At 34.4% G+C, this 20,166-nt stretch overlaps 1 protein-coding gene across 1 annotated transcript in view; it reads right to left on the bottom strand.

Moving 5' to 3' along the window:
- The window catches only part of BMP2K (BMP2 inducible kinase), a 142,762-nt gene that overhangs the window by 6,198 nt on the left and 116,398 nt on the right, over positions 1-20,166 (bottom strand). The window contains exon 15 of the mRNA XM_011941794.1: positions 19,460-19,570. Coding sequence (XP_011797184.1) covers positions 19,460-19,570 — 111 coding nt within the window. The remainder of the gene's footprint in view (positions 1-19,459; positions 19,571-20,166) is intronic.

The raw sequence follows: 20,166 nt of genomic DNA, 5'->3' as shown, positions 1-20,166 counted from the left end.
CAAGCATGAACAGCCTGCCTGCTCAATTACATATTTGTTTCACTATTTTTTTTAATCAGCATTGTATTTTTTATAAACCAGTATCTTTTGAATTGAGTTAGCATGAATGGCCTGATCAAAGCTAAGGACCAGATACTAAATGGAGACTGTACCAAGAACATCTGTCTTCTCTAGATGATATATCTTCCTTTAATTATAATATCTATACCTTACATTAAAAGCGAGATGCCTTTGAAAACAAATCTAAACCATCTGGAGATGTTTTTAGCTCAGAATCCATTCAGTCACTTCATTTTCTGAGTTCATTCAACAAAAGAAATATAGGGCACTTTACTATACACATAGTACATTGGTGAGTAGAAGAAACATGGTTTCTGCTTTCAGGGGTTTATAATCAGAGGTTGCAAGTAAACACAAATTGTGACCAGTGCTCTGAAATAAAGGAGAGCAGGGAAATGGGTGCATAAACCTACTTCGGACAGTTGGTGAAGACCTCCCTAAGGAGATGACAGGACTGAACAATGAGAAGCAGCCAGCCATGCAAAGGATAAGCTGGAAGCTGCTTCCAGTAAAAGCAATGGCATATATGAAGACATATTTAAGAAGCTGAAAATAGGCTATTGTGGCTGGAACATAGTGAGCAAGGGAGGATCAGGTACAAGATGAGGTAAGGAAGACTGGAAAAGGCCAGACTGTGAAGGTTCTTTAAGGCCACAATAAGCAGCATAGATTTTATTCAAAATTCAGTGTATAATGGAAAGCTATTATTAAAATCGGTGTCATGATTAGGTTTACATTAAAAAAAAAAAAGACTGCTCTACAGAAAAGACTAAGGGGGCCAGGTGCGGTGGCTCACCCCTGTAATCCTAGCACTTTGGGAGACCAAGGCGGGTAGATCACGAGGTCAGGAGTTTGAGACCAGCCTGGCCAACATGGTGAAACCTCATCTCTACTAAAAATAGAAAAATTAGCCAGGCATGGTGGCAGGTGTCAGCTGAGTCAGGAGAATCACTTGAAACTGGAAGGCAGAGGTTGCAGTGAGCCAAGATCGCACCAATGCACTCCAGTCTGGGCAAAAGAGCGAAACTCTGTCTCAAAAAAAAAAAGACTAAGGGGAGATAAGAAAGGGAGTTTAGGCAAAAGGAAATTATAGTAACGCAAATTAGAGATTTTGGTGGCCTAGATGACATGACAGTGGTGGCAGAGTGGATCAAAGTAGAAAAAGTAGAGATGGAAAACTCTTGGTGGATGGCAGTACCATTAACAGAAAGGAAAGAATGAGTGGCATGATAGAAACCCATTTACCCTGATGTGATTATTATGCACTGTATACCTGTATCAACATATCTCATGTACCCCATAAATGTATATACCTACTATGTACCCACACACACAATTTTAATGAGCATAAATTTTTTAAAAATGAATAGTTGGAAAGTGAAGAGGAGTACTAAAAATTTTGTTTGGAGACATTAAGCTTGACATATGTGTGAGACAACATTTAAGTGTACAGCAGTTAGGTATCTGTGACTTGAAAACAATGGTTAGCTTTTGGCTGAAGAAAATAGATTTGGGAGTTATCACCATGCAATCAGTATGCAGGGAGAGCTCCAAGACTAAAGGACATCACCTCGGAAGAAAACATAGAAGAAAAGAAGATCCAAAACTGAGCCCTCAGTATAAAACATTCAGAAGTCAGCAGAGGAAGATGAACAGCAAAACAAACTACAAAGTAACAGCCAGAGAGGAGCAAGAAAACAGCTGAGTGCAATGTCACAGAAATGGAGAGAGAAGAATGTTTGCAGGGAGGTAACAGACAACTGAGCTGGATGGTGCAAAGAGGTCCGGTAAACTAAGGACATAAAATGGCCACTGGATCTGGTCATCTTGTATAGTTTGTTGGCAATGTTGACATGAGTTGTGGTGCTAAAGAATGTATGGGAGACAAGTATGTAGAGAATACCACCAGGTTATACTTTAATGCAAATATAATCTTCTGCCAGTTCCTTAAAACCAGCCAAGAGCTACATGCTGTATCTGTTATCCTTCCAGATTAAAAGCAAATCAAATGCAGGTTCTCAAGTTTGACTTCTTCTCTATACTGCATATTTATGATATTAAAAACAAAGTTAATTTTAGATTAGTGAATTTATTCTCAAGAATTTTTATTCAAAAGCAAAATATGGGAAGAGGGGAAAAATAAAACGAAACAAAATATGTACGGTTCCAGATGATTTCCCATCATCCCTGACTGTGGAACATTCAACGTATTATTCCTCGAGCTGCATACCCACCCACAGTCACAACATTCACACCTCACGCCTGCTCACGGACACCTCCAAGTAACATTCCAATGTTGCCCAAAGTGTATTCTGAAGAGGCTATTTCCCTAACAAGAATCAAGCCGAACAGTTCTGTGGTCTCAAGCAAACAAGTCTATGAAATGGGGCACTCTGCATTCTGCCTCCACTCCTACTCACCTAGAGTATGCGCATTAAAAGGGCTAATGAGTCCTACACAAAAGAATCTAATTTTATGAACCCTAGGATTTCCCAAATTGTCTTCACTACCCTTTTATTTACATGTAATGCCTGTTAACCTTTAAAACCAACCGTGCAAAAGTGCTTTGGGAAACGCTGCTATACAACTTTTTTTTTTTTTTTTTTTTTTTTTGAGACGGAGTCTGGCTCTGTCGCCCAGGCTGGAGTGCAGTGGCCGGATCTCAGCTCACTGCAAGCTCCGCCTCCCGGGTTCACGCCATTCTCCTGCCTCAGCCTCCCGAGTAGCTGGGACTACAGGCGCCCGCCACCTCGCCCGGCTAGTTTTTTTTGTATTTTTAGTAGAGACGGGGTTTCACTGTGTTAGCCAGGATGTGCTCGATCTCCTGACCTCGTGATCCACCCGCCTTGGCCTCCCGAAGTGCTGGGATTACAGGCGTGAGCCACCGCGCCCGGCGCTGCTATACAACTTATCTTGAAATTTTCCATTTCTAGGGCACTTTAGTTGTATTCCTGAAGGTCTTCTGGAACATTTAACATAGGACAGATATTTCATCTTGGAGAATGTCACTTGGAAGTGAATTTAAATTCACCTTTTTAAAATTATTACATTGTAATCCCTAGTTTTCTTAAAATTTACTGTTTTCATTATCCAGCTGGCTACCATTACTTTTCAGAAGACATCTGTCACTTTATACTTCCCATTCTGTTGGCCCTTTGTCAGTTTATCAAAGTTGTATTAATAGAAATACACATTTATAATTGTCAGTGTGGGTATAAATCTGTGGGTTTTTAACTTACTATTTTTAATGCATCTTTTCAGGTATCAACATAGTCCATTAGTTATTCTGATAGAAATATGATAAAATTTTGCATATATAACTGTTCACTATTTAGCAATAGAACATTTAGGTTGTTTCTAGTTTTTCGGCATTTTAGATACAACCATGATTCATGCACTTTTTCCTTCAGGGAGTAAAAAGGAAACCCTCCTTTTTTAGTATCAATTTCACTTTATTTATATACTATTATTCCCTCCTTATGGGTAATTAACATAGCTAATAAAGCTAACCCAATAATAATCCTGACAAGGTCAACACTATTCCACTCTTTCTTTATACACAAAATGGGATAACACATTTTATTTCACAGAGCTGTTGTGAAGAAAGGACTTAAAACGCCGCCTGACACATAATAAGCACTCTACCATCATCATGTCCAGGGAATGGCCAAATTCAATTATTTTATCCATCATACTCAACACGCTTCTAGTAACTTTTCTGGGCCCAATGGTTGCAGGTGAATATAAATGACGGAGAAGTGTGGGGAGAAGCAAGTCTATGGCTAATTTAAGAGGAGCTGAGATCCACTTCAGAATTGACCAGAAGTAAGCAGACAAACAAATGTATATTCACACAGCATAAGGGTGCATTTTAGATCCTGGAAATTATATTTTTGATTTTTAGACAGCTATATTTGGGAACACAGTATAAGAAATGGAAACACACTTTCAAAAGAGCAAGAAAAGATACAATCATCTCTATCACCTTTGTGGTTTCAGATTACATCTGCAAATAGTACAGGCAATTGGGGAAATTTTCTGTTGATATAGATAGACTGGTTTTAATTATTTTGCCCCCTTACATAAAACTAAAATAACAATCAAAAATATTTATCCAAATTCCTGTTTTCTCCCATATTCTTGCAACCCACTGACATTGTTTAAATATTTCACTCTACACTTTTACTGCTGTCATAAACTTATAAAAAGTAAAGAGCAATAATGAGGCTCTCTGAAAGCATACAAAGAGAAACTATTAATCCTTTTATCTCTCCAGCACCTCCTACTGAGGAAGAGTTAGGATCCACGCTACAAGTTACCACGATCCAAGGTAAGTTTCTCTTTCTGCAGTAGCAGTGATCTACTTAATCATCTATTCATTATGAAACTATAGAAGAGCTGGGAAAGAAAGGTGAATTACACAAAAATAAAAAGTATTTCAGTATATTCTAAGGCTTTCAGTCCTATTCCATAGACATAAAAGACTGTCAGAGTAAGTATTTTAAGTTATAAAGTTGGTTATAACCATATGATGCACAGCACTTTAGAATGTGACCTCTAGCTAAGAATACCATAAACATTTATACTCCATTTATTTGCCTAAACATATTTCTGTAATTAAAAAAAAAAATTCAGATATTCCCACTATTTGTGTCTGGGGCCAGGTTCCCACTAGTTGTTAGATTAAATAATACACATTTGATTTACTATGAAATTTAATCAGGATTATTTCACTGCTAAAGTTAATTTCCCAAAAGTATAAGCCTAAATATGTTGCTTTATGATTCAATATATCCTAAATCCTAATAATCCCCATATTTACTGAGATCTGTATTATTAACATAAAAATAGCTGTTCTTCAAGTAGGTAGGAGATGGGGGTATAATATTTAGAATAAGTACTAAGAACATGTATTTACAGCATTAAAAACTGTGTAGATGGTGCACAGAATCATAACTCATTTTCATTATTTTAGTATACTGTAAAATTTCATATATTCACCCATTGTTTTTATTTTGGGCTCTAAGAAAGGTATTTCTTTTTTTTTTTTAAAACTAAATACAGTAGAATGATATTTTGATGGTTTCTAGTTAAGATATTCTTTATTTATGTTTTTGTGCTTTGGAACTACGAACTAAAAATTTTAGCTTTTTTATTATCTTAGGAAGTTGCATGTTAACTGGTGACACAAAGCAAGTTCACTAATTATGCAGTGATTTAGTAAATAAATGCCATGCAAAAATCTGTATGATCAACCAATATCTGTAAACAAAACTTAACAGAGGGTTAATCAATTAATTGAGAGCTGTTACTTCAAATGCTGTTTCCCAACTAAGAATGAACCAATAGACCATTAGTCAAAACATAATACTAAGTAGATTTTTAGGGAAAAAAACTCAAAATAGGAATACATTAATATATTCCACATATTTATACAAAAATATAGAATTAAATTCTCTTTAGGTAGCTTTGGTACAGAGTTACTAAGAACTAAATTTTCAAAGATTCATTATTGTAGATGGAATTATAACTATCTTATTTTCAGAGCCTAGTTAAAATAATAAAATCATAGACTTTCACAATATATAATAATTATGCTGTTATTAATTAAGCCATAATTAATAATTAAGTCATTTCAAGTAGAATTTAAATGAAAGTATACGTCTACTTAACAGAAGAACTTGGAACAGAATACAAGTCTCAACATCAAATGCAGTGCTCTTTCAATTCTTTATTTCTGTTGAATTCTACTATCTGAAAATGAGTGCAAATCCTCATCTTTTCAGGTTGAGTCTGATTGCTGGAAACCATCAAAATTCATTCAGAGCCAAATTCTGAGAATAAGGTGAGTGACTAAGACAATGTAGATCTGTGCAATTTATTAAGAACAGCAATGATAGGTTACAAAGTTTTAAATTATCTTGTGTGGCTTCTAAATAGTCTCTCAGGGAAATTACAAGTATTGCAAAAAATGTTTGAGCAATGAAGTACCACTCAAGTTAAGTGTCAAGAGGACACAAATGGTACTTGAATCAGAAATGAATCAGAGGAAATAGGGACTAATATCTTGAAGCACAGTGCCAAGGGTTTTTCATGTATTACCTCTTATCTCCCTACTATTAGGCCCCCACAACATTTTAGGGCAAAAAAATGCTCTGTAAGGTTTACTATGATCTTTCTTAGAGCTTTTTTCTCTTCAATCTTATTAACCACATTTTCAGAAACTTTCCTTGTTTCCCATGTTAGTTCACTGTCATGACTTCCTACCATTTCATAAATATGCATTGTTAACACTCAAAACTCAGTCCTTGGATTTCTCTTAGCTCTTTGCGCTTTTTCCTTTTGGTGGCCTTAATACTCTTTCATAGCTCCAATTACATCATGAAAGCGTAAGAAAGGATTTTGGGAGATTTAGTCTAACTTTTTTTATACATAAGAAATTTGAGACCTGCCCAAATTTAAGGCTATATATCAAAGCCATAATGACTTCTCTGCTGACACTGGCTTAAAACTCTCATCTGTAAATTCTACAATTAAATTACCAGTAGAATATTATCACCAGCAAAAATTCAACATAGTTTATCACCAACACACTACAAAATACAAACACAGACTTGTCTTGCATTTATTTTGTATCCTCATTAAAAAACCATACCCGAAAAATAAAAGTCACAAACAGGATGAAGACTCTTTTGTTGAACCTGTATAATGAGTACCCTGTATTATAGAGGTTTGTTTTTATTTTTGTTTTTTTTTTTATATATTCTGTAGGGTTAAGTTCTAAAAATACTATAAGGCTTTATCAGCGAACAAAAGAATAAACTTTACAAAATTTATGAGAGATAAACATCCAAATAAGCCTGAGTTTTCTCATCTAGAAAACAGAGCCAGTAATAGAACTTACGTGACAGGGCTGATCTTAATATAATTCATTTTATTTAGTGAATATTCACTAAATATTGGGTAGGCGTGTGTGTTGGATTATGAATGTGTATTTTGATAATGAATTCATTCAGCAGGGTACCATATGGGATACAAAGATGGGTAAGACAATACCTGACGACTTCAAGAAGCTTATTCACTTAAAAATTTGTGAAATAATTATGTACATTTATGCATTCAGAAACATGCTAATCTGACTCTAGTGATCTGGAAAATGAGTGACCAAGGTAATAACAATTGGATAATTTTGAAAAACAAGCTTATATTCACCAAATAAATGTAAGAACATGAATTTGCCCATTCTGTGCTTATAAGCCTTCATAAAAGGCTAATTTTAGGCCTTTTGTGAAGGTGTTAAAATTTGACAATGAATTCATTCAGCAAGGTATTGTATGCTATACAATACCTTGGTGTTAAAATTTCAGACTTCATAGCCTTGCACAGTCCAAATAAGGATTCTAAACTCAAAAGTTAAAATTTGTAGTCAATGCCTAAAACATTTCTTAGGCTACATTTTCATATTTTGTTATAGCATTTTTTTAAACAAATACTTCATAAAAAGAATGAGATCCTAGTTAATGCCACACTATTTTAAAAAAATATTGCAATATATTCTTAAATAAACCTTTATAAACTATACCAAAAAATTCAAAATATTTAGAAAATATCCAATGTGAAGAGAGAAGCATGTTTGCATCATACTATGCATATTACCACTCTTCTAGAATCAGGTTTCCTTTTAGAGGGCAGTTGTTCTTTTAGTTATAAAACAGGTGGTACATTTTTAATCATATAAGAAGCTTCCAGTGTCAAGGAAATTTTGTTTTGATGTTCTTTTCTTAGCTGTCAGATTATAGAAGATAAATGGCTTGAAACTTCTATTGTAATTACATGCCTTCTGTTGTCTCATCATTGAGGGTGTAAGGGAGGGGCTGTAAGACTTTAAAGTTCACTTTGAATTGGCAGCATACTGCCTGCCATCATCTCCCAGCAATTTACCATGTTAGTCCCAAGGATTAGTGGATTAGGAGAAGGTTTTATCAAAATCTGTACTGCTTCTCAGAAGGCAGGCCAAATGACAGGGTTTGAGTATAAGAAGAGAATCCTAATAGTTGTGAACAGTATTTCCCAGCCAGATGAAAAATGCCATAAAACTGACATTTCCATTATGTTCTCGTATTAATATAAATTTTTATTTAAAATAGATTAATGCTTTGTTTTGCTATTTACAGACTAGAGTTTAGAATGAGACAAAGCCAGATTCCTACTTATAAACTGTGTAAGCTTAAGCAAGTCACTGAACCTTACTGAGCCTCATTTTCTACTCTATGTATACAGTGGAATTCAATATATCATAACTATTATTGCTAACATCCTGAAGTTCTTCAAGAATCATACACTAGAATCTAAAATAAACAATACCTCATTGTAGCTTATAAAATGGCTCAGCATTTGGACTGACAATCTGTAAATGTTATGTTCCAACAAATATTTGCTATATGTAATGTAATGTTTCCCAATCCTAAACTCAATTTAATATCCTATTAGATAATAAAGCCCACGGGGTGGGTCTAGGGTCTTTGGGAGCGTTGAGGAAGTTCACCAAACCTAATACTGCCATCCTCAAATACCTGCAATTCTCTGAACATACTGAATTGTCTCAGAACTTTGCTCACAACTGTTCTCTCTGCTCTGAATGCCCTCTTCATTCCTACAAGTTCACATGCATTCATTTCTCAGGGATTACCATAAGTAACATCTTTTCCATGAAGCTTTCCTCATTTCCCAATCCCAACTCAACCAGAATAAAGCAACTCTCTCCTTTGCGCACCAACAGAATAATTTATCTACTGTAGCATTTGCATCTTAATTGTATGTAGTTTTCACGACTCTCTCAACCTAACCAATCTCGAAGTCCTTGAGAGGCAGGGGCTGTAATCTTTATAATAATCCTTTTAGATTTTCAGGTAAAACTCTATCTTGTAATAGAAATAGTTCCTGAATTAACTTCTGAGACTATGCCCATATTAATCAAGGCTGGGAAATTAGAAGGTAGAAGAAATAAGAGGCACCAATGCAAATATAAATTAAAACAGAAATTATCTGTACACGGCAGGATACTTAGCGCTATAAAAAATGCTATGAAAACACAGTAGCAGCAAGAAAAAGGATCAAAAAGTTTTACATACACTATACTTAACAAGTATAAATAATAGACCTACAAGGAAAATGAAGTAAATGGTTCAAAATTCAAATAGTTGTGCTCATGTAATGAGATTGTGTTTTTCCCACGTTATTCAAAGTTTTATGATATAATTTTTCATTATAAATTTTTAATTCAATTATAGCATAGACACATTTGTACATTGCTACATAATCTTCACTTCCATCATTTTAAAAACAGCACTAAATTTTAATTACTAAATAAGCCATAATTTAATATTTCACCTAATACTGTATATTTAGAGTGCTTTAAATTTTGTTTCTACAACTAATGCTGTATTGAACATTTCTGTAGCTGCACTTTTCCCCAAGATGTTATGTTATTTTCTTAAGGTAAGTTCCCAGAAATAAGGCTTAAAAACAAAAAAAAAAAATCAAAAAACATTTTATTTGTAAGTTGCTCTTAAAATATGGAGTAGGCCAGGTGCGGTGGCTCAAGCCTGTAATCCCAGCACTTTGGGAGGCCGAGACAGGCAGATCACGAGGTCAGGAGATCGTGACCATCCTGGCTAACACGGTGAAACCCCGTCTCTACTAAAAAATACAAAAAACTAGCCGGGCGAGGTGGCGGGCGCCTGTAGTCCCAGCTACTCGGAGGCTGAGGCAGGAGAATGGCATAAACCCGGGAGGCAGAGCTTGCAGTGAGCTGAGATGCGGCCACTGCACTCCAGCCTGGGCGACAGAGCGAGACTCTGTCTCAAAAAAAAAAAAAGAAAAAAAAAATATATATATATATGGAGTAAAATTAGCATAAGATATTGCTGATGGCATAAATTGGTAAAAGTTTTTTTTAAGCAGTATATATATATCTCTCTATATATATAATCATACTAAAGTGTATTTACTTACCAGCTCCATTGTACATTTTCCCCCAAGCAATGTATTTCAACAGAGGAAACTATCAAAACTCTAAGATTAAGCTTCCCAAGTAAATGAGAATTTTTTTAAAACTTCCAGTGTGAGCATAAATCAGTGTATTCATTCTGTAGGCCCATCTAGCAATAAATCCATTCTGTAAATGTACATGCTGTTGGCCATTAGTCCTCCTCTAGGAATAATGTCATGTGTCAAATGTTCATGTGTAAGGATATTCAATAAAGAATTATTTAAAATACTGCAAACTCTTCTTGATGGATTTGCAAAAGCAGTAGCAAAGAAACACTGTGATAAAAAAGTTTAAATATTAAAAATTTAACAACTTCTAGAAATTCCCATAAAATTAAAAAGGTAAATCATTTGTAAAAATCAAGTAGACATATTAGTCTGATAGTTGAGATCTCACTGCACTGCATTCACCATATATAATAATCATGACAAAATCTAACATTTCCTGAAAAACTATGTGCCAGGCATTTTTTGTGCTTCACCAATATTTTTCTTATTAATCACTAAAAACCCTATGAGTCACATGTTATGGAATATTACCCCTGTTTTATAGATGAGGAAACTGATATACACAGCAAGTAGGTGATTTGCCTGGGTCAAACGCTAACAATAGACCTTAAACTGAACCCAGATAATTTTAACTTCAAGAATTTACTCATATAATTTTTAAATATAAGTACAATTAAATGTTATTTCTGATCCCTACTTTTTCAATACACACGCTTTGAGTATTTTATCATAATATAGGCATTTGTATAAAAAACTGCCAAATTTGATAGTTTGATCATTGGCTCACCAAGCCCAATATTCAATCTCTGGTAGTGACACTAGGATTATTAGTTGTGAGAAAAATGAATGTCATTTATAATCTCGGCCGCAAAAAAGTTAGGTTATAGATTCATAAAGGTAAGGAAAGAAAATTAAAAGCACCCTATGTTTCAATTAATTAAACACTGTATTTGGATTTGGCAGAATGGCTCACGCCTGTAATACCAGCATTGTGGGAGGCCAAGGCAGTAGGATTGCTTGAACCCAGGAATTCAACATCAGCCTGTTCAACAAAGCAAGACCTTATCTCTACTAAAAAATAGAAAATTAGGTGAGCGAGGTAGCTTGTGCTTGTAGTCCAGCCTACTTAGAAGGCTAAGGTGGGAGGACTGCTTGAGCTCAGGAGTTCAAGGTTGCAGTGAACCGTGATCATGCCACTGCACTCCAGCCTGGGCAAAAAAGCAAGATGCTGTTTCAAAAACAACAATAAAAACTGTGTTCATATAAAAATTAGAGTAGAGTACAACTGGCAATGATATTATAGTCCTTTTGCTCCATAAAATTTTCTGATGGTTTTTATTCTTTAACAATAGATATGAGCTAAATTCCCATCTACATCCCAACTTTCATTAATAAATCTACAGATCCATCTTCTTATTTTTTCCCCAAGTCTCACTTTCAACTTTCATTTCGTTACCTCTTTTTTTTAAGTGTCAGTTCTTTTATTTCTTCTAGTATCATTTACTCCAAGGGAATCCTCAATATCAAGGATTTTTTAAAAATTTATCCTAAACCCTCTGGTATTTCAACCTTTAATCAAAACACTTTCTGAAATTTGTGAGAAATTAGAAAAATTATAAACTATGTGACAAATTCAGCACATCAAAATGTGTGAAATGCAGCTAAACAGTGTTTGAAGAGATATCTGTACCTTAAACCTTATGCTTTAAAAAGATCAGTGTAAAATTAAATACAGGTGTATGTTTTTATATTGTGCCGGACTTCACTGCACTTCCAAGATTGCCTTTTTAAAAAAATTAAAACGCTGTAGCAAGCCTATGTTGAACAAGTCTATCACTGCCGTTTTTCCAAGAGCATGTGATCACTTGGTGTCTCTAGGTCACGTTCTGCTAATTCTTAAAATATTTTAAACTTTTTCATTATTATTTTATCTGTTATGGTGATCTGTGATCAGTGATCTTTGATGTTACTACTGTAATTTTTTTCGGGCTCCACAAACTGAGCCCATATAAGACAGCAAACTTAACTGATAAATGTTTATATGTGTTCTGACTGGTCCACCGATCAGTCGTTCCACATCTCTCTCCCTTTCCTTGGGTCTCCCTATTCCTTGAGACACAACAATACTGAAATTGGGCCAATTAATAACCCCACAATGGCTTCTAAGTGTTCAGGTGAAAGGAAGAGATGCATTTGTCACTTTAAATCAAGAGTTAGAAATGACTAAGCTTAGAGAGGAAAGCATGCTGAAAGCTGAGATAGGCCAAAAGCTAGGCCTCTTGCACCATTAGCCTAGGAAAAATTCTTGAAGGAAAAAAGTGATACTCCAGTCATCAGTGATGAACGATAAGAAAGCAAAACACCCTTATTGCTGATATGGAGAAAATTTTAATGGTCTGGACAGAAGATCAACCACTGCATTCCCTTAAGCCAAAGCCTTAATCCAGAGTAAGGCTCTAACTCTCTTCAATCCTATGAAGGCTGAGTGAACTGAGAAACCTGTAGAAGAAAAGTTTGAAGCTAGCAGAGGTTGGTTCATGAGCTGTAAGGAAAGAAGCCATCTCCAGAACATATACATACAAGATAACGCAGGAAGTATAACAAGTTATCCAGAAGATTTCACTAAGACCACTGATGAAGGTGGCTACACTAAACAACAGATTTTCAGTAGAGGCAAAACAGCCTTCTATTGGAAGAAGCCATCCAGGACTTTCAGAGCTAAAGTTAGTCAATGTCTGGCTTCAAAGATTCAAAGGACATACTGACTCTCTCGTTAGGAGCTGGTGCAATTGGTGACTTTAAGCTGAAACCAATGCTTACTTGCCATTCCAAAACTCGTAGGCCCTTAAGAACTATGCTAAAACTATCTGTTTGTGCTCTATAAATGAAACAACAAAGCCTGGATAACATCACATCTGTTTCCAGCATAGTTTACTAAATATCTGAAACCCACTCAAAAAAACCCACTCAGAAAAAAAGATTCCTTTCAAAATATTCCTGCTCATTGACAATACACCTGTCACCCAAGAGCTCTGATGGAAAAGTACAGAAGATTACTGTTGTTTTCATGCCTGCTAAAATAACATCCAATCTGCAGCCCATGGATCAAGGAGTAATTGTGGCTTTCAAGTCTTATTAGCTGGACATGGTAGCTCACACCTATAATCCCAGCTACTCTGGAGGTTGAGGTGAGAGGACTGCTTGAGGCCAGGAGTTCAAGACCAACCTGGGCAACATACTGAGACCCGAACACTAAGAAAAACTTTAAAGAATTTCGCAGGTGTCTTAGTACATGCCTATAGTCCCAGCTACACAGAAGGCTGAGGCAGGAGGATCACTGGGGCCCAGGAGTTCGAGGCCACAGTGAGTTATGATCATGCCACTGCATTCCAGCCTGGAAGACAAAGCAGGGCCCATTTTGATAAGTCTTATTATTTAAGAAATACATTTCATAAGGTTATAACTGTCATAGATAGTGAATCCTCTCATGAATCTGTGCAAAGTAAAACTGAAAACCTGAAAAGAATTCACCATTCTAGATTTCATTAAAAATATTTGTGAATCATGAGAACGGGTCAAAATATCAACATTAACAGGACTCTGGAAGTTGACTGCAACCCTCATGGATGACTCTGAAGGGTTTAAGATTTCACTGAAAGAAGTAACTGCAGATGTCATGGAAAGAGCAAGAGAACTAGAAATGGAAACTAAAAATGTGACTAAATTGTTGCAGTCTCGTAATCAAACTGGAACAGATGAGGAGTTGCTTATCCTTGAGCAAAGAAGTGGTTTCTTGAGATGGAATCTGTTCCTGGTGAAGATGCTGTGAACACTGCTGAAATGATTCAAAAGAATTTAGAATATTATATAAATGTAATTCATAAAGCAATGGTATGGTTTGATATGGTTTGAGGGAACTAACTCCAATTTTGGAAGAAGTTCTACTGTGCATAAAAACTGATATCAAACAGCACTGCATGCACAGAGAAGATGCACAGAGAAGTCTTTCATGAAAGGAAGAGTCCACTGACTTGGCAAACTTAAATCATTGTCTTATTTTAAGAAGTTACCATAGCCACCCCTTCTTTCAGCAACCACCACCCTAATCTGTCAGCAGCCTTCCATACTGAGGCAAGACCCGCCACCAGCAAAAAGATTACAACCAGCTGAAGGTTCAGATGATCGTTAGCATTTTTTATCAATAAGTTATTTTTAAATTATGGTATATATACTTTTTAGACATAATATTATTGCATACTTAACAGACTACAGTATAGCATAAATGTAACTTTTGTATGCACTGGGAAACAAAAAACAAAACACTGTGTGTGCCTCTTTATTGCAAAATATTCACTGCAGTATCTCTTAAAACATAAAAATTTTAGCATATGTCAATAAATAAAGACCAGATAAAGTCAAAAGTTGGTTCCTTAAAGAGATTAATGCCTTAGCAAGTTTGATAAAAAGGGGAAAAGACAAATTATTACTATTAGGTATAAAAAAAGGAATATCAAAATAGATCCTCCACATTTTGAAATGATACTGGAACATTATTAAAAACTTCATGTCAATAAAACCCTGTATCTCAGATGAAATGTACAAATTTCTTTAAAAATATAAATTTCAAAATTTACAGTGTAAGAAAACTGAACATCTAAACGGCCCTGTAACTATTAAAGATATTAAATATGTAATTAAAAACCTTTTCACAAAGGTAAATTGAAGCCCAGTTTGCTTCACAGGTGAATTCTAAATATTTAGGAAAAAAATACACATCATACACTAACTCTTACAGAAAGTAGAGGTAACATTTCTCAACTCATTTTATGAGACCAACATAACTCTGAAACAAAAGTCTAAAAAAGAAAACCAAAGTTCAATATCCTTCATGAATAAAAAATCCTTTTAAAGACTGAAAACAGCAATATATTTTTTATAAAAGAAATCGTGGTCAACTAGGGTGTTTCCAAGAAATTCAAGGTTGGTTTGGCATTTCCCACTATTCTCATCCTCCCCCACTTCTCCATCACATTTTAGACTCAGTAATCTGTATCAAACTAAAGGATTTCTCAAGCCTGGGAAACACTGTATCTAATAAGCAAACTTCTTTACATCCTTCAGGTCTCAGTTTAAGGCTACCTTCTCTGGGAAGAAAATAATTTACAATAATTTGCTGAAACTCTCAGAGTGAAAGATAAAGAAAAGTGAAGAAAACATGTGGAAAATGTGCAAAACCAAAGTATCCTAAGACAAATTAAAATACATTGCATTCAATAATACATTATTTGCAATTAGAAATAATGTCTGTAAAATAAAGCCAAGGAAATTTCTAAGATGCAAATATAAAAGACGAAGCACTAGAAAACAGAGAGGAACAAAATTTAAATTAGAGGTTCAATCCAAAAGGCACAATATCCTTTTGTAAGTAAGAGGACTGACTGATTTTAAAAGAAGAACGTACAGAAAGAGGAAGAAAGAAAATTACCAAAACATATAAAGCAAGAAAATGTAAGTTTCCAGACTGAATAAGGCCTGTAAGGTACCCAGCACAATGAATAAAAGGTACAACATCTTGAATATTCAGAACAAGTTAATACACATGCTAAAAATGTTCATGGTGGGGCCAGAGAGGAAGAGGAGGCAGGAATAAGAAAAAGAGGAAGAAGAAGAAACCCACCACAGTTCACACATAAAATATCAGAAAAGACAGTATTACTATCAGCTTTCTCAATAGAAATATGAGAAGCTACAATACTATGAAGGAGTGCCTCTTAAAACTCACAGGGAAAATCGTATCTAACCTAAAATTATTTGCCCTGCCAAATTATCAATCAGGTATCAGTTTAGGGAAAATACAAACTTTTAGTCAGCAAAGTTTATTTTTTATTTATTTTTGTAGAGACAGGGTCTTACTATGTCACACAGACTGGTCTTAAACTCTTGGCCTCAAGCAAGCAATCCTCCCACTTCAGCCTCCCAAAATGCTGAGATTACAGGCATGAGCCACCACACCCAGCCCAGGCAGCAAAGCTTAAAACTTCCTCTCATGCATATTTTCTCTAGCAACAACTAGAGGAGTTGCTTTACTAACAAACCAAGAAAAAGGACGAGAAGAGATCCAGGAATTTCCATAAAGATTGGTGGGGAAAATACTAGAATTATAAGTGTGTGGCAGCTCCAGAAAGCAACCAATTCTGATTGCAGAGCTCTATGAGAGATATAATGAAGAATGAAAATGATAGTCACCTTAAACTGGGAGGAAATTTACACTTCTAAACGGAGATTAATCAATGATAGGGTACATAAAAAACTAAGCAAACAAAAAACACAGTAATTATAAACACAGTAATTAACTCCAGGAAAAACAAGGACAGGAAATGTGATCATGGGATAGTAAACCTCAGTGGTGACAAACATTTACATATTAAAAAAATGTAGACACTGAACACTGATTCAACCAAAAACTGTGTCCAAAACATGCTGGAAGGATGTAAGGAAAGAACACATGTGTGTGTTTGTGTGTGTGCGCGCGCGCACATGGTTGTGTATGTGTGAGGTGGACAAACTATAAAATATCTAAATCAAAACAAAAAAATTTCATTTTCCATAACAGAAAGTTCACAGATACTGTTTTTAAAAGTGCAGAGGTAAGAAATAGCATAATTAGCGTGATATATTAAAATGCCAGAAGTGAAAAATTACTTCTAAAGAGTTTAAGTAGAGGAAGGGGACTGGCAGGGAGCAGGGAGGGAAGTGATTTTTTTTTTTTTCAAACCTTGTTAAATCTGACTTTTTAAACTATATATATACTTTAATAAAGTTTCAATTTACAAATTACTTTGTAAGATTATGATAAACTGCAGAAAAAAGTATAAACTAATCTATTACAGTATCAAAGATGAGATTAAAAGTTTTCACAAAAACTTTTTTCTTTTAAAATAAAAAGAGCACAATTCCTAATAAAACCAGTGTAAGGAACACTAGATTCAGGACAGTGGTTCTTCTTACATGAACATTAGCATTAGACTTAAAACTTAAGTTCTTATAAGCATTCTGCAGCATAATTAAATTCATTTTATTCTCAAGTAGCATTCTCTATATGGTTTACTAAAAATTAAATTGTTTAGTAATTGTCAACTCTCAAATTCAAATAAGATGGTTTATCACATATACTTATCATTCTGTATTGTATATATACACATATACTTGGGAGTAGTTTTTTGCCTTTCTTAAGTACTAGTCCTAGAAATCTCCAGATGCTTTTTCAGTCTCACAGCGCAAGTAGAATGTATTTTCACTGGATAGAACTCCTTTTTCCAACTTTTTCCTAAAGCTTATAGGGAGGTTAATTTTTGTTTCAGTAGGTTCAATTATTCTGCTATTAAAGAAAAATGAATACCCCCAAATACTTTACCTAAAAATTATACGTGACAAAGTATTTCAAAGCTTTATAAGTAGCAACATATTAGATTTTTTAACTTAATTATATATTTTAGATCTGATATATATTAAATTAACAGTGCTAATTTTGCAAGGTGATCACTTTTTCTTCTTTCTCTAGAGATGCATTTCTCCTATGACCATACTCTCCTTTATTCCAGTCTATATACTTAAATTTTTTCATAACCAAATCATTCCAATGTTTATGTTCACACTGTTTAAAAAGATTTCTTTAAAAGGTAGCATTTATATTAATGGGCATTTTTTAAGGTCACGGTCCTCAATCTAAGGAATATGAATTTTTACAGGTAGTCATAACTTTGTTTGTACATTCAATGAACAGTATTAGGTACCTACTGGGTTGGATACTGGGCAGGATTCAAAGATAGACAATTCATATTTCCCACCCTCAATAAGCGTAAAATCTAATATAAATACCCATAGTAAATAGTTAAATAGCAGCAATCAAGCTTAAATCTGTGAACATGTTGCGAAGTACAAAATCTTTAAGCCAACTCAAAATAAGGGTGTCCAGAGAAAAGACCAATCATTGACGTTTACTTCAGTTCTGCTAACTCCACTATTCATTTCCCCAGGGTTCTCTCAGATGCTATTAAAGAGCACGTAGTTGTATAGGTCCATGCAAACCTGAAAAGGATAATGTAATTCCTTCCAGAGGATGTAAAACAGCTAGTACTGAAACTGCTTTCTGCCACACATAGATCAGTATCTCAAGTCACTGAATACTATGTTCTTGAGAACTTACAAAGACTATTTTGAGTTGTTATAATTTTAAAAAGTAGTAAGTCCATGACCCAGGGTATTGGGGGTATAAGGGAATACATTTATGCAGAATAAGTAAACAGACACAGTAAACTATGTTCCCCAGTTAATTATGTCATTTATGAAAAAGAAAACTTGAAAGCAGCAAGCAGAAAATAGCAAGAATAGGAACTGTTTTTAATACATGTCAAAGAGAAAAATATGGAGTATGAAAGCAATGAAAAACAATCTTGTTTACTATCCTGTATATTCTAGATAACCAAACAAGTCTGAATGTTGAAAAGTTGTTCAATGTACTCAGCAGAAATCCTAAACATTCAATTCTTATTTTGGCTGTACATTTGTAAGTTTTCTTTTGTTGTTATTCCTGTAGTTTTTAAATGGTGTTACATATGTAACTTGCCTGAGTGAGAAATAAAAGGAACAGAACTGAAGAACATGGCTGACAGTTACCATGAATATATTAAACTTTTAATTTCTAATAAAGCATTATTTCTTCTAACATATTTCCCTGTGCCCAGATTAAAACTCTTTTTTCCACTATAACCATACATACATGAAAATTCATTTATGCCAATGCACGATCCTGTTCCATCCTAGTATCTTCCAAGCGTTAACTGGGTAATTTGAAATTATTACTGAAAACTTTTAACAGTGAAAAACATCAATATTTAAATTCTGGATTGAATCAAAAGCAAGGATATAAGAAGAAAAGAGTAGCTAAAACAAAGTGATTGTGACAAATACAAAATTATTAAGACTTTTAAAATGCATCTACAAGACAGCATGTACAAACTAGGAAAATATCAAATTTTTAAGCAAAAGCCAAGTATAAAAATATCTTTAAATATTTTTTTCAATAGTATCCAATAATGAAGATGAAAAGAAGCAGTTATGTTTCTATTACATAAATCAGCATTTTTCTATGTTGGCAAAGATACAACTGAATAATAACTCAATGCAAAGAACATCATTAAGAAGAGCAGGATAGCTAAAGGTTAAAATATTTTCTACTTTCTGTAGCTAACATCAGAGTCTTACTTCCACTTTATAAGATTTTGCTGTTGTTCTGGTGTGTTTTATTTGCGATAGTGATGATGTTACATGTGTAACTTGCCTGAATGAGAAATGAAAGGAACAGAACCAAAAGGATCTTCTGGAGGATGGTTATGTGGAGCAGAAAGTGAGTCTACATTCTTATCTGAGGATGCTCTCTCCTCGAGCCTATCTGCAAAAATAAGATGAAATGAAATAAAAAATGAAATAAAAATGATCTTTAAATTAAAAAGTGATATACAACATAAATAAAAGTGAAAATTAAAGCACCAGCGTTTTTGAAAAATATTAGGTTCAGAATCTATCATTCTAAGTATTAGGGAGTAGTCCTGAATTTAATACATATTTATTGCTACAAAAGCAAGTTTAACAATATAATCCATGATAGGTTTCACTAAATACAATTAACCTAATAATAAACTTACTCTGGTTCATTTAAATACTACTTGTCCTCAACTTTAATATATTGGGCCTGAACTCAAACCCAGCTAAACAAAAAGAGACATACTTGACAGACTATCTCCAAAAATAAATTTAGAAAAAATCTTGCAAATGGTCATTCATCCATAAAGTAGGTAAATCTTGCTTCTCAATAGCAATAAAAATTCACTATATTTTACTTTTTTGTTCATTTTTCATACTACTTTGTATTATCAAACCATTCTCTCTCTCTCTCACACACACACACACACACACACAAACACACATGCCCCTCCACACACTCACAAAGACTTACATAAAAACAGAGTTTATTGACTGACCCAACAA

Source organism: Colobus angolensis, unplaced genomic scaffold, assembly GCF_000951035.1.
Source record: "Colobus angolensis palliatus isolate OR3802 unplaced genomic scaffold, Cang.pa_1.0 Scaffold200, whole genome shotgun sequence".
NCBI lineage: Eukaryota > Metazoa > Chordata > Mammalia > Primates > Cercopithecidae > Colobus > Colobus angolensis.
This window is presented reverse-complemented; position numbering and strand designations above follow the sequence as displayed.